Genomic DNA, 23,312 nt, shown 5'->3' with positions numbered 1-23,312 from the left:
AGCATCTCCAGCTGTTGCTAAGGGAGGAAAAGCTTCCCCTTCTCCAAGTGGCCATGTTCCCAAATGGAGGTGAATAGAGGACAAGAGGGTGTGGATCGGCGTGACGGAGACCCAGATTCTGTAGAGAGCCAGGACCTGTTGATGAGTTAGTGGGTGGTAATAACAGCGTTTTTCATGAGACAGATCCAACAGTGTTCATCCAACAGTGGGAATCATTATGTGCTCTGGTCTGGCTGAGAGAGCCATTCCATTTTTTTTAAAGAGAGAATTAATTAGAAATCAACATAAACAGAAAATGTGATAGTTTAATGGTAATGAATCTGCATGGGTGTGATTCCATAACTACTAAGTTCGCATTCTTGAATGAAACAAACGTCAGTTTGTGCTAAAAACAAACTCTACTTTGTTATATTATGAATAAACTTGGATCTTCTTGCCACATAGCATGCTAAAGTAGAATATCTGATGGCTGAAGTCTTAGCATAAGCAAACAGCAGGCAAGGGACTTGTGGTATTTTAACAGGCACAGGAAGATGTGCAAATAGTGAGTATACCATTAAATAAGTCCAGCTTTATATGTCACATCTAAAATCATGAGCTGAAAAATAAGTGGATTTTTCTACTAGATTCACAAAACTGCTGAGAGAACAGGAGGTGCTGACATGCACTTTTGTGTGACTGATGCATTTTTGAACTTAAGTGCACACTCACTGAATCGCCACCTTATTCAGAAATGGGCTCTGCACACTTCCCAGAGGAGCACAGGGACTGGGTGGTGGAGAACTGGCACTGGACTCATACAGAGTTCTGATATTTACTAGCTGGAAAACCAAAATTTACCTCTTCATTTAGCTATTCATTTAAACAATTACATTACGCAACATCCAGACACTGTGCTTGTTTGTGAGCGTCCGAAGAGGAATAAAACCAATAATCTGTATTTCAGAGTTCACAGTTGGATTATTTATTTAGACAGAAGTTGCTAACCTCGTTGAGCCTATGCTTCCTTATCTGTAAAATGGGAATATCTACTTAATAGATACTGGGGTGGGGAGGGGAATTAAGCGAGACCACGTGAAGCACCTTAGCACTCATGCAGGCCCTTGTTACAAATTAGTAGGCATAAGACATTTTGTTTTACTCAAGAAGTACCTTACGCCATTTCCACTCATTGGAGATAGATGGATGCTTTAGTAAATAATAACTCTCTCAGAAACTTCTGTGCAAGGAGGCTGAAGAGAGGGCAGATGCTGATGCTTCTTTCTAACACAAGGGATCTGGGGAACTTCAGGGAACCAGGGACTCACTAATAGTCATAGGGAGGGGTTACTTCTTAAGGACCACAGACACAGATCTTAATGAGTATTGGTGGTAGTCTCACACAACATCCTGGCAAGAAGTCCTCCGGCATTCTACTCCGAAGACAGGAACCTGCTTGAACAGACTGACATGGTAAGACATTCTATAGAAATGACACCAAATGGTATATAGAACCTGAAGGTCTGTACCAGTGGTTCCAAAACTTTACTGTGTGTAAAAATAACCTGGAGTACTTTTTAATAATGTTAGCTACATTTATAAAAAAGTAACCCCAGGTGAATGTGAGGCAGGTGATGTAAGCACCACACTGTATCCCATCATTGCCATCTTTACAAATATTTATTCAGTGATTACTGGAAATGCTCCTCTAGGGACTGAAAGACAAAACATGGCCTCTAATTAAGATGCCTACAATACAGTTAGTAAAATAGTCTTTTTAATATTTTAAGGGCCACAAACATGAGTATATAAACTAAAAATTTAGTGCAACAGAAATGAACAGGCAGGAGCAATTACTGATGGTTGAGGTACGTGAAGACTACAGAGGGCAGTTTTAGGGACAGTTATGAGACTTAAAATTAAAGAATAACTTAGACATATGGCAGGGAGGAAAGAGAGTGAATGTTATGATCAAGGGTGGTTATGTAAAACATAAAGAAGCTCTGGGAGAATGGTGATGATGACTCTGGAATTTAAAGAAATCTTAGAGCTCTTCCTTTCCTCTTACATTTCAGGTGAGAACACTGAGGTCCATTCGGTCAATTAGCTTCCAGCTGATAGAGTCATAAACCTTTGGAGCTTTAGAAGGATTTAGTTCAAACATCTTCCCCAGAACAGTCTCTTTAATCATGTCTAGTAAAACAAGTATTATGGCATGTGGGGTAGCCAATATAATTATTTGACAGCATCTTCTTATATTGAACATCTTAAAACATCTCCCCATATTGAACATAAACCTGTCTTTCATGAAGTTCTACTACCATAGAGCACACCCAATACATTATCTTTATTTTTTTTTAAGACAGTGTATACAATGATGCTTAGTGCTACAAGAAAGGCGTTTAAGACCTAGGAGTTCAAAATATGGTGAGAGATCATGAACAAAATAAAGGCAGTGTGGTAAATATTATGTACAAGACTTTGGCAGAAAGGGGACAACTAACCACCTGGAAACACTTGGAAGACCTGACATTTGAGCTGAATTTTGAAAAATAAGAGGAATATGGATGGGGATTTGAAGTTAACCTTATATGCAGTTTGGAGGAACTATTTACTGACAAATCAGTGACATGATCTAATTTGGTTTTAAGATCTGATGGTGGAGATAAGAATCAATGGAGGAGACACTAAAAGTTGAGAGAGTCAATTGGATGTGATGTTCTATACCAGACATTGTTGTTAGCTGAATAGGAAGAGCCTTGATGGAATAGGGGATGGTGGCATCGATTTTAAAGTTATTTGCAAGGAAGAGTGAACAGGATTCGACAATCAATTTTAAATGGGCAAAGGAGTAACTTGGGAGACCGGGTGCAAAATAATGTAATTAATGGGGAAAAGGGGATTCAGATATCACCCTAGGAGAAAGTTAACTAAGGGAGGAAGAAAAGCAGGTAAAAGTGATTATTTTGAAGTACTGGGAGCTTGGATGTGTCCTATTTCCCCTTTGTATCCCAGACACATAGCCCAGGACTGGACACATTAACAGGTTCATAATAAATCATAAAGAACAAATAAATCCCTTCATTTTATTGAAAAAACAACCCCCTCAAAAAACCCCAAAACCCAAACTGAGGCTTATGAGGTTTGGTGCCTTTACTAGGATTACCTAGCATTAGTGGCTCTCTTCAGGTTTGGGGTTTTTTGTTTGTTTGGTTGGTTTGGTTTGACTAAAATGTAAAACTGATGGAGAGAAAGATGGGAGGAAAAACTAAGACAAAGTATAAGAAGCAGCTTAAGAAGTTTACTGTGAAGATAACAACGAAACATGGCTGTTTTGAAAGATTATGGAATTTGAGGGTACGTTGTTCATGAGTTACAGGAGTTCAGAAAACAAAGTTGAGGGGATGCTTTCAACTCAGCACTTCAGCCATCACACCTGAGCGTACGCCAGTTTAGGTATAGAATCCAGGTCTTCCAAAACCACACAGAGCTATAATGCAGGAGCTAAATTTAATTTCTTAAAGCAACAATATCCCATCATGTTTTCCAGTGTTTGAAATCAATCCCTGATATTGAGTTCTGGCTCAGGAGTCATTGTGGAGACAGGGCCTGGAAAATTAGTCGTGAAAATTGTCTAAAGTAGGAGCAGACACCTGACAGTAATTCCTCTGATTTTCCATCTTCCCCACAGGATAAGACAAATTTTCCTGTGGTCCCTTTCTACATTGATATTACAGAGCCCAAACCTTTTGTTACAAAAAGATTCAACATGGCTCATTTTCCGTCACAACCATAACAAGCATGTTGTGTTGGACACTCTGCATCACCAAAAGGCTCCTGATCAATTTTAATTAGGGAGCTTATTTCAGGATCTTAATTCAAAAATAATGATTATAGACAATGAAATAACAAAGTGGGAAAGTTCTTTTTCTTAATAGTTTTACAAAATAATATATCATTATGGGTCTTTTTTTTTTTAAAGTTATTTTTGGTTTATAAGGACTATTAGGAGAGACATGGACTTAATTTTTTTTAACTTCACCTGTGGACATTTTTTTCATTGCATTTAGAGAGAGGGAGTGAGAAAGAGAAACATCAATATGTTAGAAAAATATCAACCGGTTGCCTCCCATAGTGCCTGGACCGAGGATTTGACTGTAACTCAGGCACATGCCCTGACTGGGAATCTAGCCTGCAACCCTTCAGTTATGGGATGATGCTCCAACCAACCAAGCCACAGCAGCCAGGGCTGGACTTAAAAGTTTATTCTTAGATTTGTAAGCATTTTTGCTCAGTTTTAAAAATAGCTTATCTGGTACCCTATCCCTCTTATCTCTTTCTCCCTGTGATGGGCTCACACATAAGTGTTCAAATGAGAAAGGACCAATTCACCAATTCACCTTATCAGCCAGTGAGAATAACCTCCTCTGAACAAAGATTTCCCCTACTTTACATGCCTTTAATGTCAAACCCAAAGAAATTATACTAATAGTAGGAACTTCCCAGGAGATAAATGGGACTGTGGCAATGCAGGAAAGGCCATGGACTTCTACTAAAACAAAACAAATATCTCCAATAAAAAATTTGAGGCTGAGTTCTGCCACTTACTAGCTTTGTGATACTATACAAGTCATTTAATGTCTTTGAGCTTTATCTGTAAAATGAGAATGGTAAAACCTGTTCTTTCCATTTCACAAGGGTATTGAAAAATCAAATAAGCCTTATAAAAGTATGATAATGTGTTATTGTTAATAACAGGCATAATGATACTTTACAACTCAGGGCCTGATTTGAACCTAACCATTCCCAAGAATAGACTAAAAACTCATTTAATGAGAAATGTGACATTTGTATTGGTAAGAGTATCTGTAACTTTTTTAAAAATTGTACTTCATCATGAATCATGGTAAAACAGGGTAATAGGTTATAGTAACTTGTTAAGATTTGAATTGCATGGAGTAAGGAAATAAAGAGACTGGGAAATAAATCTTCATCCACTAAACAGAAATTCTCTTTGAAATGATCATTAATTAAATAAGAAAACAGATTGCCAGAAAATCCACAGATCACCCTCTGGAATGTCAGTCCTTGAACCATTCATCTGCTCTGTGGTATTCGGTGTTACAGAATGGCCATAGCAGTTGTTTCTGTTCTACTCCACTGTAAAGTGGCTTCCATCAAGTGACTTCCCTGGCCTCTCTTTTTCCTCTGAAGTAACGTGAGGGGATTATGCTGTATGAATTATTCCCAAAAATCTTCCTAACTATTAAAACATGTTGTGCACCTAATCCACACATGTTCTTTCTCTAACATTTTCTATTTCACTAAATGGCACCATCCAGTTATTAAAGCCAGAAATTGGAAGCCCTTCCCACCTCCATCTCCAATCACCCTTCCCTATGAATTCTACATGCTTAATTAACAGAGCGTCCAACTTCTCATTTCCTATCATGACTACTGCTACCGTTTAGCAATTAGAGTAATCTTTTAAGAATAACAGTTATGATCATATCAGGCTACTGTTTTAAAAACAGTTCAAAGGTTTCTCACTGCACTTCCAAGTAACACTTCTGTCCAAGGAGTCAATATTAGCTCACTCTGAGCTGCAGAAAGAGAACTCTCCATCATTAAACTTCCTCTGGCATCCTTTGATAACAAACATACTGAGAAGCAGGATGGAATGGGCAAAGCTGTGCTTTAGGTAAGAAGATCTGGGTGTACACTTAGTTCTACCATTTCTGGCTATGTCACTTTGTCTGTTCCTCAGTTGTTTTGAACCTCAGTTTCTTTTTTTATAAAATATTTACCAGTGAGTCATGAGATAGTTGTAAGAATTACATGAGATAACACACAAAAAAATACCTGATAGTTACCTTTCTTTACTCAAAACCCTTCACAAGTTAGTTATAACATACTAAAAAGAACTGGATCATGTTATTTTCAAGACTCTGAAGTCTGACAACTGACATCTGTAAAGCTATCAATTGATGTTAGGAATCGTCATCAACAGACTTACATAAGAAATTCAAATGACTTGTTGATATGTGTTTGCCAATCTAGTGCTTTAAGTAGATCGAGTTGTATGTTCCATGTAGCAGTCAAGGGTTTATCATAAAAGATCTGAGAGATAGACAAAAATGCACTATTTTTAAACATAAAATATTTTAATGTTTGTTCGGTAAAAGTAATTCCACTTAATGAACTAGTGTGAAAGTTCAACTATAGAAATGAGTCAATGTGTTGAAAATGGAAATTCGCTCAGCCAAACTATGCTACTCCATTACAAGCTTTACCTAACAATGGCAACTACGTTTAGAGTGCGCATAACATGCTTCCTATGATTGTCACAAATGTCACGCTAAATGATGACCCCTGTTCATTTGCCATAAATTTTCAGACAAGAAAATACTGGGAGGCCCAATAAATTTCAGTGTTTTCAGTTTATCTTCCTTCCACCTTCCTGCTTGATCTCCATGCTGTCTAGTATCCTTGTTTTCCAAAGAAGAATCTGGGTGTGCGTTAGGCTCACTTGTAAACCAATTAATTTCTAACTCTATTTAAACAAACCTTTAAAAAAATGTTATACAGCTTATAAAGAGTATCTAATAGTTTTAATTTATCTTTCGCCAAATACTATTTAATTCTGGCTTCACATTTTCTTTCCTTAACCACTGTGATAGGCTACAAGGGTAGGTTTCATGTGTGTTTTGCTCACTTCTGTAATCCCAACACATACTAAATTTTCAATAAGCAGCTGCTGAATGAATGAATGGATTTATGCTGTTTTAATTAAGGCTACGTTTAACTTCAACTTTTCCCCAGACTTTACCTCCAACAGAACTTAACGTTTCACTTGTTAGGTTTCTAAAAATATGGCCTAAAAACTCCATGAAAGTACAAAGAGAAACGCATTCTTTTGAACTCAAGCCCTAACTTCACATTCTTGAAGTTCTGACAACTATCTAAGGTTAGAGCATGCTACAAGAAGAAAAAGGAGAAAGTTCTTTGATCTTACTGTTGGAGGGTTTTCAAGACCAGTCTCCTACTTCCAGGTAAACGAAAGATTATGAGTCCTATTTTATAGTGGATGCAACTGAATCACAGACTAAATGATTTATGTAAATTGTACAGCTGAGTATTAACTAGAAATCAATCCACCTGCACCCTAAGATGAGGCTTCTCTGCTATAGTCCAAACTCAAGAAGATCTAGATTCGAAGAAGGCAATTAAAAAGGTGTTACTCTTCTGCGATGAAGTTTATTAAGTTTCCATTTCGTTTCCCTTAAATCTCTTTTGATTATTCTCTTTGCTAAATCATGAACAAATGCAGGATTTAAATGTGATTCAACTGGAGACTCAGCAGTGAATGATTGTCATTATATGTTTGAAGCAAAAGTAAAATCCCACTGTAGATATTTTAACAGCTTTTTCTTCCTAAAATTCTTTTCTACAGGAATAAACTTCATCTAAAGTAAAATAAAAATTCCTCCTCCTCTATAGAAGAAAAAACAACATATATTAATGGGAAATCTTAGACTGTGACATGAATAAAGACGCTGAATTAAAATTCATGACCTTTCATGTAGGCCTTAAATCACCAAGGGAAGGAGGAAACAATAATGAAAGGATGTACACCTTTTCTAGTCATGTATCATAATAATCATTAATACTGTAGAAATAAGTTGAAATTCTGTCAGTGGAGTCTGTGATGCTTTAGATTACTTAGCTGTATAATGCTCTAGTATATAATAAGCATGTGAAAATGCCACAGAACCTGGAAAGCAGAAGTGGAACACTGGTGAGCTTCCACCCCTTGAGGCTAGAGTACCACTTTATTTTAACAAATGATGTTTGATATAAAGAACCCAGCCATTGTCTCTTTTAGCAGTTCTTGAATAATGATATAGAAACCAGAACTCACATCAGATAAGAGCTCAGATGTATTACCTCATTTGGTAAGAATATGGAGAAGTAGCTAAGAACTGCATTTGGACTGGAATGGTGATAAAGATCTGTAATTGCCTCTCACCATTTTTAAACCATTAAGACACCAGAAGCAAGTTTTTGCTATTTTCCGTTTAAATGAACTCATTTCCCCTACATTCTGTGCACTTTAAAGTTATGTCAACTCTATACTGATAACTTAAAATAATATTTTGCAGTTCAGATTACATACAATTCAATGTAATTTCTGTCTTGATTCTTTTTTCCCTTAGTCTTTTCTTCAGTGTACAATATTGCAATCTGTGCATGAGATAGCATAAAGCCTGCTGTTGCAAACATTAATAAGATCTATCATTTAGGAACAGTTACTTACACTTTGTTTAATCTCTAATGGAAGGATTTCTCTAAATATTTATACCAGAACAGTTGTCAGAATGAATCCTGCAAAATTGCTGGCACACTCCCAGAAGCAGGGTATGTGGGGGAGGGGAGATGCCTGGTCCCTGGTCCCATAATTTTAAGCAGCCTTAGAATTCCAGGGAGAAGCTTGCTGGAATATCAAGGGTTTGTATTAACAGAAAGGTACTTCAGTGTGCAGATCAGTTCAAGAAAAGTATCTGAACAGCCACTTTCGTTTATTGCTCTTATAAAAATGACTCTCCATTTTCCTGGGGCTCAAAGAGATTATTTAGGTTACAGAGACCCAGTAAATACATTGTATCTGAGAAAAGAAACTTGTTCAAGAAGTGTGAATAAACACCAAACTTATTCTGTGCAATGACCCTCAAGGTGCTTCATATACAGAAATGATTTGTTCATCCCATGACCTGCTGAGTGAGAGTCAGTGTGCAAGAGTTAGCAAGGAGAGGATTAAAATCTGCCAAGAAAAACGTAGCAGTGTTTTATAATTATGATAACTCGGCTATCTTGTGTTTGTTTCTTCTTTGGAAGAATCTAAAATTACAACTTTTCAATTCATCTAAGCAGTGGTTTAGAATTTGGGGAGTGGATGAGGAAGCGAGTTTGGGCTAGGAAAGGTGGAGAAAATATCCTGAACTGGAAAATCTTGGCAATTTTCATTTGAAATGTGTTATTTGATGAATGATAGCACTTCTGTCCCACAGCCAGTGATTTAAGTAGTTTGGTTAAAAAGCATTACATCAAGTTTTCTGAGATTGTAAACTCTCCATGCATAGCACAGGCAATATATTAAGTTCAGAGGCACATCGTTTATAATGAATTTCTGCAATGTGAGATGTCCACATGGGTGCTGAGAGCAAGAGCGGTAACCTGAAATGGTTTGGAATGCCTCTTCCTGAAACTCCCCCTTATTCTCTTAGAAATTAAATTTGGAGGTATGAGCATGGAATGCTCACAAGTCTGAAAAGACACATGAGTAAGGGCAGGTCCTGGGCTCAGTGCTGAGTGGAATAGAGCATGCCATTGATTGCTCGAGGGCCCAGGCTGCATCCACATGATCCTCCTGCAAGCCCAACTGGCTTCCAGGGGAATCCCACTGATCTGTGTTAAAAGCTTAGATCTACATCAAGCTCTGGAAAGCCTGAAAAGTTGGATGGATGTCTTAGAAATGTGTTATAGGAAAGAGAGATTGCACCTTTTAGTCTTTGTGAAGGGGGCTCAGAGTTATCATTTTGAGGATGGCTTGAAATAAGTGGGGGAATGGAGGCCAGAGGGCCTAAAGATAACACTTCTGAGCTTTATTTCTTGTTCCAAAAAGTAGTGAGAGCCCTTTTAGACTAAAATCAACAAATTGGTCATAACTTGGAAAACAAGACTGAGTTCTGTAAGAAACAAATATTCAGCTGCTCAGTACGTGCTCATTTAGTTTGTGGCCAAGGCAGCATTTGCCTATATCTTTAGCATTTTGTGGCAGAAACGATATGCTATCAAAAGGTAGCAGTAAAGTAAACACAGGAAACAGTTTTGCTGCTAAGTTTCCAAAAATTAGGATGGTCCCATTAGATTATCTCATGGTCAAATTCAAGACCAAAGAAAATCAAACGTTTCCATTAGATTGGTAATATATTGACAGCATGTCCTTATGACACTTTGGTGTACACAGTGCACAAGGTCAGAGTTTATTTGCCAAATACTACATGGAGATTGCCAGTTGCCAGTGAAAGCTGGCCAGAAATTGAATCTGCCTGCCTGCCTGTCAGGGGATTTAAAATAAGCAATATCACCGATCTACATGTTTAAACAAAGAGAGTTAGTAGTCTAAGGTCATAAAAATACTGAAATACACTGAAGTCATCTGAATCATAAAGGAATGTGAAGCTTACCACATTAAGAGTATGATCAGTGAGAGCTCTGTCTTTGTTCCATTGAAGAGCCATCCCATGAAGTGGCAGAGTATCTTTTCTGGGTATTTGAGGCAATGCCAATAGTTTCAAAGGTGAACTTTCACTTCGGTTATTATATATATTCATGCTACTTGAATATTTGCCTGTAGGAAAGCTTAACACTCTTCTAATTTCTACCATATTAAAAGATGAAAATTAGACCACCACTTACTTATTGATCATTTCTACTTGGGTTACTTAGAGTACCATGTTTCAATATGGTATTCTTTTCAATACAAGAAACCATAAGTTTGCTCTTGGCTTTTTCCTAGCTCGAGAGGTTTTAGAAACTCCAGTCCTGGTGGTTGTACTGTACTACCATTTTCTTATTTCCAAAGGTCACTTTAATAATATTACATGTAAATTGACCTTAGGATGTTTACAAGAGTCCCTTCCCTTCTCTTTCCATCCTAATCAGACACCTCTTCTACAAAGACATAGACTAAATTCCTTGGGTTCTTTTTATCTACTCAGGAGGAGAGGGGAGGACTTGGAATGATGACAGCAAGGGTTCTGCACGTGGTGTTTGTACTCACGCAGGCAGACAAGGTGGTTTATATGAGGACAGTGACATGAACTGTGTACAAATAAATGTACCAGTGGCGTAGTTCCATCTCTTGCATGCTTAGGCTGAATAACCTATCGAGGGAAAAATAAAACGGGTGGAAAGCATTGTTTTGGGGTAAATTTTCTGCTCTCTATAACTCATGATTGTTCCCCATCCTTAGGGACAAGGAACTAGGTCTGACCACAGAGCAATGGCTCAAGCGTGCAGTGATGACTCTCCTCCCAAGGAGCCTGGCTTTCCTCAATCTAATTAGTTTTGGCAATTGTGGTTATTGGGATTTGGCCTAGTGACTCACTAGAACCCAAATTCTCCCAAGAAGCCCCCTTAACAAGCAAAATTAAGTCTGACAGGAAGCCCAGACTTCCACTTCACTACACAAGGAGCTTTCCCTGGCTTGTGACAAGGACTGAAAATCCTTCCTGGACTAGAAAAAATAATAAACAAGATTTAACAAAGATAGCCGCCCAAAGAAGAGCATATTAGGAGAGACATAAAAGCAGTAAGTTCATGAATTAACAACTTACCACAAAACTTAATCCATCAAGATAGAGTTAAAACTATGCTATTTATAGTAGTTTTATTGATCACCCGTATTCAATCTAAAGTTGGTTAGGAATTGTAGAAACTGTAAAAGAAAAGGATGTTTATTTCTTGTTAGACAGTTTTCTAACCATTACATCCTTCCTAAAAACAAAGAGGACCCAGCCTTCAGGTAAGACATAAAAACATCGCTTATTATCAGTAGCTTTGAAAAAGCTTTTTGGTATGGCTGATACCCCATCCTCCATCCTCGCTACTGCCTCACTCCCCCGTGGTATATAGAGTTCAGCAGCAAGCACACTAAGCCCGGATTACACCTCGCCCAGCAGCAGTGTTCTTATTCCATGAAGCCCGTATCTGTTAAACTCACCAGCGTGTCTTACTGTGTGCCCTTCACTTTCTTTTCTAAGAGTCTTTGGCTGAGACATTATTGTAGAAGCTAGGCTTCTTGTCTGCACTAGCCAGTGTCACAAATTTAGCCATACTCTATTGATAAACAGTGTGGGACTTTCGAACTGCTTTATATTTTAAACTTCTATCTGTTCAATTGGCGTATTAGCTCACTCTTATCGCACGCCACACAAATCTGTTTCACTGATCTAACCCTTATGAACCAGTGCTGTTTTCAACAGTTGCTCCGCAATAATAGTTATTCCTGAATGAAGGATCTAATGGTAGTTCCCAGTCCTGGCTGCACATTGGAATCACCAGCACTACTTCTGAAAAGACAGATATGCAGGCCCCAGTCCCAGAGATTGTTTCATTTGGTTGAGGGTGGAGTCTGGTGTTGGTTTGTCTTTTAAAAAAGATTCCCACATGATTTTAACTTGAAATCAGGGTTGAAAAATCACCGTACCAAGGCCCATAAAACAAGAATTTGGAGTGGAGGTTACTGTTAATGCTCATGGTAAAAATAATATAAATAACAGATTTTATGAAGCACCATAAAGATAACTTTTCTGGATAACAAAAACTAGCTGGTGAAATATCTGTTGTGGTTGTAAATTACATAGAAAGATTTCGATATTTAACTGCAAAATTATAGACTTTGCCCACATCCTCATGCCTAAGTTAATCTTCTCTTGGACATGTACACCGTAAATGGGAAGAAGAATCTTAGAGCATTTCATATAAACTGTGCTATTCTATTGTTTCCAATAAAAAAAAAATCATACACTTTATGTTAAAAATAAAACAAAATGCCAATAGGGTGGACTTAAAGAAAGAGACAAAAAAGATGAAGAAAAGAAAGAAGTGTGGGAGAGAATACCAGGATACCAGAAGGAACGTATAGTAAATGTTTCAAAAAGACTTGTGGTTAGTTAAATGAGGAGGAAGGAATAATGAGTAAAGAGTGAGTAAGGGAGGAAAAAAGTAAGGTGGACTTTGGGAAAATACATCCACGACTGCCTCTAGTACCAGTCCTAATACCTGAGGTGATAAGAACTCAAGGGAGGACATGAGCCTTAGTGTCAGACCTGGGCTGGAATCCCAGCTCCACCATACCTTCACTGACTGATCTGAATCAGCTCATGTGGGACTGCTGGCCCCTTCCTGACAGGGTTAGTGTGAGAACTGAATGAGATAATATTTGCAAAAACTTTAAGTACGGGGTCTGGCATTCACAGATTATTAAAACAAAGCAGATACTTAAATAATAACCATTACCACCACGCTCCAAGAAGTAAATATAAATGCACATTAAGATAAAATGTATATAAATACAACAGCGGCTCTGAGAACTAGGAAGCTAGAGTTTGCCACGAAGCATTCACACACTGTTTGGTACAATATTGTGCTTCTTTCCTACCAGCAAAATGTGACTGCCAGTCCTCTCTTTATATGACAGCCTCTGTCGAGATGACTGTATTCATATCTGTGAGTTCCCTTTGTATGAGAGAACATAATAATGAAAAACTAGCTGCTTTTCGTCTTACCAACTTATCAAGCATATGTTAAGAAAACAGTGTTCTAAAATAAGCAGTTCACAAAATTCTGTTATTTTATATTGTGTGGTGGTGGTTTGTATCATGTGGTTATAAAATGGGGGCTGCTTTACCACTTACTCTCAGGAATGTGCTTTGTATTGGGGTATAATTATAAATATGCTTACCAGCTAGTTTTCTGAGGACAATTTTTGGGAGTGAATACGGTGCATTGCATTATCGTGCGTTCATTTTAGAAAAATGTTTTAAGGTAACTCAATCCAATCCCATGCTTATGCCAAGGTCTCAAAGAGAACCAGGAGGATAGACACACTAGAAAATATAACCTGCTTCTGACACAGAAGGTTCAAATTGAATAGGAGGAGAAAATGAGGCGGAGTTGTTGCCAGGGTGGTACAATTACTCCTGGGGATGGTGCAGAGGTAATCCACACACTGTGAAGATAAACTGGATTCCTTCCAGTTCCACCCCATCCTGAAATTCTCTTATTTTAAGAGAGCACACTTTGTGGGGAAATGTACTGGAAAGTAGAATGCCACTGTTATAAGTAGATGTTAAATGGAATCACATAAAAAATCATCTTTAACATCTTAAGGAAACTTATCTTTCTTTACCATAAAGTTTTTCAAGTTTCCTATGATCTGTGGCAAAGTCACATAGTCCCACAGGTAATTCCAAAATTTTGGCAAGTTAAAATTACATCTCACAGTACCAGTGACCATTCTCATATACTGCAGAGAGTACCATATATAAAAATGAGAAACCATAGTTGAAAAATTATATATTAGACTCTTTAAAATAGATGAAGTACCTTAATGTAATTAATCTTATTCTGATGCTACCAGTAAGGGTGTGTTTCAATGTCAGCACTACTAGCACTTTAAATAATAAATGAGGTGCCACTAGATTTTGTCCCATATGTTCAACTATCCCCTTCATGCGTATGACTCCAAAATACTTATTTCCAACCCCTGACACTGTGAAACTTGGATTTGGAGTTACTATGTGCCGTGCTAACCCTTGAAGTAAAAATAATTAAAAACAAAACAAACAAAAAAAAACAACTTTCTCACCAAATACGCTTCTCCTACCTTCCTGTTATTTTTCCATTCGTCCAAACCTGAGTCTTTATACTCCAAAGTTTGGTGCCAAATAGGGCACTCTACTTCTTTTCTCTTAATACTTAATTTGTTGCCAAGACTTGTGGATATGTTCATATAAATTACGTGCTGTACTTATGCACCCCTATGTTCATAGCAGCATTGTTTACAATAGCTAAGTGCTGGGAACAGCCTAAGTGCCCATCTGTAGATGAGTGGATCAAAAAACTGTGGTACATCTACACAATGGAATACTATGCAGCAGAGAGAAAGAAGGAACTCCTGCCATTTGCGACAACATGGATGGAACTAGAGAGAATTATGCTTAGTGAAATAAGCCAGGCAAAGAAAGAAAAATACCAAATGATATCACCTAACACAGGAAACTAAAGAACAACACAAAAGAACTAAATAGAACAAAGAGCAGAATAGCAGTCAATGGGGGGGGGGAGAGAGAAGGGGGATAGGTAAGGGAAGGGTTTAGTCAAGGAACGTGTATAAATGACTCATGGACATGGACAACAGGGAGGGATATGATTATGGGAGAAGGGGTGGGCTGTGTGGGGGGTAGCAATGGGGAAAAAAATGGGACAACTGTAATTGAAAAACCAAAAAATAAAATTAAAAAAAAAATTATGTGCTGTATGTGCTCTCTTGCTCAATCAGTAATTGTTGTAGCACAGGGCCTTATTACCCTAAACTTGGCCCATTGTGATTGCCACTTTCATCCCAACACAGGCCACTTCTGAAAGTCTGCATGGTAGGGGAGTTCTGTAGCATCTCCCAACCAGACCCCTGTGACGCTAAGCTCAAGGACAAGATGGACCTGTTGAAGACTGAGTACACTGATTGATGCTATGGCTAAGGTTTTCAGGCACTAGGAATTGTGAAGGCTGGGGAATAGCATAATTAGTTCATTATGTACTTTGGTAAGTTACTTATTAACTAATTTTTATTTGATGAATTTACTTATAATAAATAATACTTATATTTGCTTTCATTCTTAATCTTTATCTACTAAATTTAGTTGAATAAGACAACCAAGTTCAGAAGGACTGTTTAGCTCCCTAGTCATGACTTAATAGTCTCATACCAAAATATTAAAAGTTGAAGAGACTTTAGGAATCACTTAGATCTAATTTTTTAACCAATCACCTCATTTCACAACTGAGGAACTGCACCTAGTGTCATAAAGGGACTTAACTGGGTTACCCAGATATTAGTAGCAGTGCTGGGTCTAGAATTCAGTCTTCGACTTACTCTACTTTTCCCAGCATACACTGCGGATTCTCCCTCAATGGCTTCTTATATCTCAGTTTCTATCATGAACTTATGATGCTTGCTAGTCATCAGATTCTTAAAGGTCAGACAGAACCTTAATAAGGTAAAGTTTTGAATAGTAGATTAGATTCTTGCATTAGACATAAAAAGTTAAAAGTTATAAAACATATATTTAATTGGGCAATTGTATCCTTTGGTACCAGTTTTCTCTGAAAAACTTCCAGAAGAATTTTAGTAACAGCAGATGGTAACTAAGGTCCCTTGCCAAAATTAGAAATGAGGCAGAAATTCTCTTATCAGATAAGAGGCACCTGTAACCATGTTTTTGGAAATTAATTTTTTGAATTATTCAAACTTCACATGTAAAAAGAATCCAGGTGATTTGCTTAAAAGTTTCATGTTGTGAAAGACCTTTGTAGCAGAAAACGGGATTACTTAGCCCTCAATGGCACTTAGATGGCAAGCATTTTCAGCACTGCCATAGTTCTTGAGAATGGAACATTCCATTCCATTCAGTATTGCTGGGTGAGTACTTTAAGAAGAATGCTAGTAATATTCCTTAATGGAAAGATCTGGTGGGTAGAATTAAATAAATAGAAAAAATGGGCAGCATCTCCTACAGATGTATATTTTATACTCTATATAATTTTGTTAAGGTATAATTGCAAAGTATTGCAAATTTACAAAGTTTTCCATCAGATGGTAAATTTTAAGATAATCCAATCGTTTTAAACCTTAAGAAGAAAATTTTATAATCCCACATTATTTCTCAAATCAAAGCAAGGCCAAAAAAGTCTATATAATTTATGATTCAGCACTTTCTTCAAATGATCATTTTCAAAAGAACGTCAGTGTACAATGCATTGTTCAGAGAAGAAATAGTCCTAACCAAGTAAAACATAATTTCAACACAGTCTTGCATGATCCCTACCATGCTCTCAAAACTGCATGATGTTTTCCTAACGGTAACCAAAGTTGATTCTTACATTTCATGAAACACAATCCCTAGTTTGATGGCATTTCAAGAATTCACTGCTTGGAAAAGGATTTTGGGGTGGGGGTTAAGGGAGTAAATAGTAAGGAAGTGGGAAAAGAGGTTAGCACAATGTCCAAAATGAAACCTTTGGACAGAGATAATGAGGGGAGAGATGATTGAGTAAATCACTATAGGTAGAATAGTTATAATTTTTGAGAGTTCCTTCAACTAACTGCAGAAAGATCATTCGGTCTTAACTCTACATATAATGTCTGACAACTCTATATAGTTTTCTATCAACATTAAATAGAATTACAAAACCATTTCATTAAAGAGATTAACCATTTAATTTTTAAATATTTTAAACATTTAGTAACAATCTGAAGACCTCTATTCAGATTCAAATAGTCTAAAATGATCAGATGACTAACAAATTTAATTGTAGTAGTATGGCAAGGGTGTCCCCATAATTATTTAAAAATTAAATTTAACTACATGTTGTAATTTCCATTCATAGCTTTCTGAAGACCTAATTTGTAGAATATTAGATGCTAAGGAAACATTTAATGGAGAAATAATTTAGCAAAACTTATCTACTTATAAATTTAAATACTGTTCATATTTCATGCTTAAGTAATATTGAAATGATGACATGAAATTAATTTTACACTCATTCTTATATTCTCAATTACTTTACAGAGAATAACTTGGGGCTAAAATGACAATATTTTAAAATCATCATTCTCCTGGTCTGGTAGCTAAATTGGCTGGAGTGTCATCTCACAAACCAAAACGTTGCAGGTTTGATTCCCGGTCAGGGCATATACCTAGGTTGCCAGTTCGATCCTAGTTGGGTGCTTACAAGAGGCAACCCGATTGATATTTCTCTCTTACATTGATGTTTCTCTATCACATCAATGGTTCTCTCCCTCTCCCTCTCTCTCCCTCTCTCTCTCTCTCTCTCTCTCTCTCTCTCCTCTCTCTCTCTCCCTCTCTCTCAATAAACATTTCCCTAGGTGAGGATTAAAAATATGTAATTCTTAACATCCTTGCAAAAATCTTTGTATTGAAATGTAAAAGAATTAAAATAGTATAAGGGTATTTTAAGAAACAATTCTGATAGTCTAATGATGCTTAAATAACAATTGAAAAAACAAAATTCTTTTGCTTATATTGAGATGTTGCTATTACTGTCTAATAGTTTGAGTTTGTGGCTTTGATTCATACCGATATCACCTGATGTGTTGCAGAACATACTTTCTCCAGCAAATTTTACTTATGTCTCCATCTATTAAACAATGTTTCTTACAAATACAAGGTAGATTGGAAGCAAAAGTAGACAGATGATAAAATGCATTGTAGCCAATATCCAAATTATACTTTCATTCAAAAGTAATATTGCAAAATGCATAGCAGAATGTAAGATTTTCCCACTTTATTGTTAACTTGCTATTTTCCAAGACTGGAGTGTAATCACCAAGAATGCCGCAGAATCTCAAAGAATGGCTCAACATCTGAAACAATGTCATGAGCAATAAGTATATTTCAATAAATATTTTTTATTTTATTACTATTACAAATATTTCCTTTGTAGTCTTACTCCTTTATTTCAAATATCTTTAGGAAAGTTTTAAGTTTTATAGATTGTTCAATGACTACTTTGCAATTATTATGCATACAATGGTTTTTCAAATCTTGCATTTATCTGAAATCTAAGCAATTAAAATTGAATTAATACATGGCAACAAAGAAAAGGATTATTACAATGGCAACTAATGTTTCTAACAATAGTCTTCTGGCATAATATGGTCCTACAATGTCCTCTGAATAACCAAATAATATTATATTTAACAAGCTCCGCTATTATTATGTGTTTAATTTTTTGATATTAGTCATTAATGTATAATACATACAAATATCATTTCAAAAATTTCCAGTCAACCAGGACGGCATATTCTCCAAACATATTAGATAAATTATGGTCTGGAGATCAGAAGATTTATTACTTAACATGCCTGGCATCTTCTCTTGCACATGAATCAGCATATAGTATAAATAGCCGGAGACAAGTTTCACTAACTAGTTGTATTGCTTTGTATAGGTTAATTAGCCTCTGTTTCTTGGGTTCATTCTCTGTAAAATAAGAATATTGAAGCCTATCTCTTTGGTTCAAGTGGTTATTTAGGGGCACAAATGAATAATTCAAGTGAAAATGTGGAGTAATAGTAAGGTATTGTGGTTATTATTATTATGGCAAATTTGACCATTAATTTTATTAGCAGATAACCTGGAATCCTTGGTACAGAAGTGGACTGTACCAAGTTGCAAAGACTGAGACTGAGTCAGAAATCAACTAAAAGCTGGGTTTCAGGCTCTTGATTTAGCATCCTGTACTTAAAGCTAAAGCTTACCCCTGAAAACATTGTGGCCTGGGAACTTTAAAGTAACTATTCCATTTCATTTTGATAGTGAATAAATTTAATTTAGGCATCTCTCGGAACTGGATATGAATCCAAATAGGTAAAAAAAGTTATTGTGTATTGAGCTACCCATAACTCAGTATATATATTTAAGGTATAATTTCCTGTTTAAAATGTTTCTCTTACAGAAAAGAGGAAACAAGATCACTAGTTCGCAACAACACAGAGAAAATGGTCTAGCAGTTGTTTTAGAAAAACTGTGGAATACCTGATAGGCTTTATCGGCTATATCTGAGGATTAGGCATGGCTCTTTAAACTTGACAATATTAAACACTACAAGTGAATATCTTTATTTGCAAGACACGTTTCTACTAAAATACTCAGAAGACCACTAAATTCTTATGCCTGAATTTTCTATCTCTCAGATCATTAGTTAAGATTTTAATAGTTTAGAAAAGTGGAGCTATTTAACTACAGGCTAGAGGGGATGCTCTTAGGTATTCACTTCAGTTGTCTCTCTGAAAAAACAGGAAAGACCACTTCTTTCTAAAATACCTTTGACTATTACCTTATTTTTCATTAAAAAATTTTTTCCTAGTCCTCATTTGAGAAAAAGTCTCTTTTTATGTTTCTTTCAGAGATTTCCAGATAAATGAGTATGTGCGCATGCAATTTAGCCTTGAGTTTCTGAATATTTAACAAAGCTCTCTCTTTACCCTCCACCCCTTCCCCATTCTCCAAAAAACCATACTGCACCTGCCAAGAGAATATGGCGTGTCTCCTCGGAGGACGCAAGGGGTCGCCCCTCTCCCAGGATTGCTCCAGCAAACCCAGACGCAAAAGCAGACTCAAGTGCGAAGGAGCATCCCCCGCTACCAGAGCTCGCTCCCAGCCCCACTCCCACAGAATAATTGGACTTTTAACCCAGTTCCACCCACTCCCTCTCTCATTCCCGCTATACAACCAGAGAGCGCCTTTGACTTGGCCTTGAGACCATTAAGGCAGGTCGAAAAGCAGTTTTCCTTTTGACCGCGGGATTCCCCTCCAGTCCCAGCCTAGTGGTGCACTGTCCCGCAACTGCCGGCAGCCTCGGGGCAGGCTCATCGGACAGCTTCCCGTGTCATTGTCCTCGCTGAGGGAGGTGGGAATGAATGGATGGCCAACTTTCTTTCCTGTGCCTTCTGTCAGATACAGGGGCCCCAAAACTTCAATTGGAGACACTTAAAACACTGACACTCAGGTCCCTCTCCCTCCCCAGCATCTGTGTGGCTTCTAGTCCTTAGGGTCTTCAGTGAGGTGAAGGAGGGAGTGGGATATGCGCACCAGGCAGGCACCGGCTGGAAGCGTGATGGCAAACAGGACGCTGTGCTTGTGTCCGGAGTCCCTCTCCCCACGGACCTGCCTGCCACTCAATTGCACGGCTGGACCCCACAAGAGAGGAGGCGGGAGGCTCCAGGCGGGAGCGCAAGGCTTGAGTGAAAGAGTGGTTGGAGAAGTTATGAAGAATACAAACCATTCAGAGGCCAAGAATAATAAATCGGATGCCCTGACCTGTTTAGCTCACGTCCTCCTGCCCCTTGCTATGCGACCCTAGAGGCCGTGATGCCGGCCCTGAGCTCCTGGCGCTCTGGCCCAGCCACGTTTTTAAAAGCAATTTTCAGGTGAATCAAACCTTGTCTGCCCGAGGCGAGCGGCACAAAGGCAGCTTTCAGGGGACCTTCACGTCCAGGGGTAGAGCAGAGACAAAAAGCGGTGAAGAAGTGATTACTAAATCTCCATCTCACAGGAGCCTATGCTGTGTGCCCCACGCGGCACCCGCGCCTGTCCCGAGTGGCTGGGAGGGCTTCCCGCTCGGAACTAAGCACCGCCAAATGTCTTTGGCTCCCCGGCCCAGGAGAGCTGCAGGGAGGGCCAAGGCAATGGCATCACGCTCTGCGCCCCCAAGAGCTCCAGGGGGTTTCTCTCTTCCGTTCCCCAGCAGCGCCCCCCCCCCCCCCCGCACTAAAACTAGTCTCGCCTCCACCCTGCAGTTGGCGAAGGGACTGCCCCCGCGGGCACGGACTTGAGAGCGCCCCGCGCCCCGGGATACGCCGGAGCAGGGCGAGATGACATTCTCACGTCTGTCCCCTTGTCTCAGGAAGACGTCACCTTTCACACAGACCAACCTGGACTGAGGGTGCTCTGGGGGCGCGCGTTTAATCCCATCCAGGACACTGTTTTAAGAAGCTTTCCCAAGCCAGCTTTCCAAGTAACAAGGAGTCCGAGGAAGAAACAAGGAAGAGGAGAACTTGAGTCTTTTTAGGGGGAACCCTACCCTTGGGTTCTGTCTGCCCAAGGGGACCCACTTGAAAGGACCTGAGATAGTAAACGCGCTCACGCGTGACAAGCAAGGATGTAACTGGAAACCGAGCTCTGAGCGGCTGGTTCTGAGGTCCTCGCAGTCCCGAGACTGGGACAGAAAGCGGTTCTGAGGCGCGCAGACACGTGGACCCTGAATGCCTCTCAAGCCTCCTGTTCCACTCGCGCGTGGGAAGTGGAAGCGGCCGCATAGGCGCTCGCAGGCTCGTTTCCTGGCTGCCTCCAGGGCTCTTAGCAGCCGATCACCACGGGAGGTCCCAGCCAGGTCTTCCCACGGGAGGCGGCGACGCGAGGCGAGCGGGCGCCACGGTGAGCGCGCCTCCCCTGGCGTTTCCCCAGCGGTCAGCGGCATCCCTGGGATTCGAGGCCCGAGTCCGAGTCTCGAAAGCAAAGCACAAATCCCTATAGCTAGTCAAATGAAGGACCGAACTTTTCTGCTAACAAGTTATAAAGTGGCAGGAGACACAGTAGCGCCCTGTCCGCCCGACTCTAGCACCCGCGTGTTTGCGGGGTAACAGAGAGACGTGCAGAGGAAGGCGTGGGAGACCCACACAGTCAATACCGGAGCCTAAACTGTGACCTCCTACGGAGGCGTGGGATGCAGGGCGGGAGAATCGCTGAGCTGGGAGCCGACTCTGCACAGGCAAAGCGACCCGACAGGTGAACGAGGCGGAAGGGAGCAAATGCGTAAAGAACCCTGCACTTACTTCTTCGCTGGCGCCTTCCCCGGGAGGCGTTTTGGCTGCCGATGTATTCCATAAAGTTCAAAATGATAAAAAACCAAGAAATCAGTCGCAAGTGCATAGTAACCCAGTAATGTTTCCCTTCCTTTTCTCCTTTTTCTTTTGATTGTTAATTATATTGAATGTTTTAGAAATATATGTAGGTGTTAGGCGTATAGAGAGACAACCCAAGCAGCGGACAACTTCTCCACTCAGATCCGATGGGCGTGCTGGGATGGCAAACGAAGAGGGTCGGGTGGAGAGGGAAACCAACTATTGTACTTTCAAATGGTCCGAGCCCTGAACTGCGGTGGCTCCGCAAGGGTGGCTGTCAACGCCGCGAGCGAGGGTTCCGGGAGCAGCGCGCGGCCTCGCCGGGGCGGCCGCAGGTAGCATGGTGCGCGGCGGCGGCTGCCGCGGGCGGGATCCGGGCGGGCGGGCTGGCGGGTGGCGGCGGCCCCTGGGGCTCAGAGGTTTCGGCAGCTGCGGCGGCAGCGGCGGAGGCCCCGGGAGCGCAGAGAAGCGGGCGCCGTCGGCACCGCGGCCATGGCCAAGGGGCGGTGGAGAGACCCCGAGCTGCTTCTGCCTTCCGCGAGCAGGAGCCGCTCCAGAAGGGCTGGGCTGCCAGGAGAACCCCAGAGGGGAGGAGGGAGGGAGGGAGGGAAGGAAGGAGGGAGGGAAAGACTTGGCGAGGGAGGGGGAGGGGGTATGGCTGCGGGGGGCGGGGGAGCTCGGGGGCGGAGAAGGAAACTGCCGGAGCAACAACCCTGAGCGACCTCAATAACTTTCAATTTCAAGAGGGAAAGAGGGAGCTGGAAAAGTACAGGCGTTGCGATTTGGCAGAGGGACGGAAAGAGGCGCCTAAGGGGTCCCGGGTCTGCGGCGGAGCATCTCTGGACGCTGCAAAGGCTGCGGGAGAGCAGGAGCTAGGGGCAGTTGGGGAGGCACTGCGGGCCGAGCAGAGCTCTCCAAAGGACTGCTTTCGCGGGGAGAGGTGGGCGCGCACGGCGGGCGCGAGACCCCGGCGCCCTACTCCGGAGTCTCACTGGCCTCCGCGGCCTCAGGCTGGGGGCACCCTGCTCTCGCCTGCCCTGAGCTCTGCATCCCCTCGCCT

The 23,312-nt window shown here is 40.1% G+C and overlaps 1 protein-coding gene across 1 annotated transcript in view; it reads right to left on the bottom strand.

The window, feature by feature from the left end:
• The window catches only part of RSPO3 (R-spondin 3), a 73,980-nt gene extending 51,390 nt beyond the window's left edge, over window positions 1-22,590 (bottom strand). Inside the window, exon 1 of the mRNA XM_090280642.1 lies at window positions 22,184-22,590. Coding sequence (XP_090136768.1) covers window positions 22,184-22,280 — 97 coding nt within the window. The 5' untranslated portion in view covers window positions 22,281-22,590. The remainder of the gene's footprint in view (window positions 1-22,183) is intronic.
• Window positions 22,591-23,312: the final 722 nt, after the last annotated feature.

Source organism: Furipterus horrens, unplaced genomic scaffold (genome assembly GCF_987537825.1).
Source record: "Furipterus horrens unplaced genomic scaffold, mFurHor1.1.pri manual_scaffold_6, whole genome shotgun sequence".
Taxonomy (NCBI): Eukaryota; Metazoa; Chordata; class Mammalia; order Chiroptera; family Furipteridae; genus Furipterus; species Furipterus horrens.
This window is presented reverse-complemented; position numbering and strand designations above follow the sequence as displayed.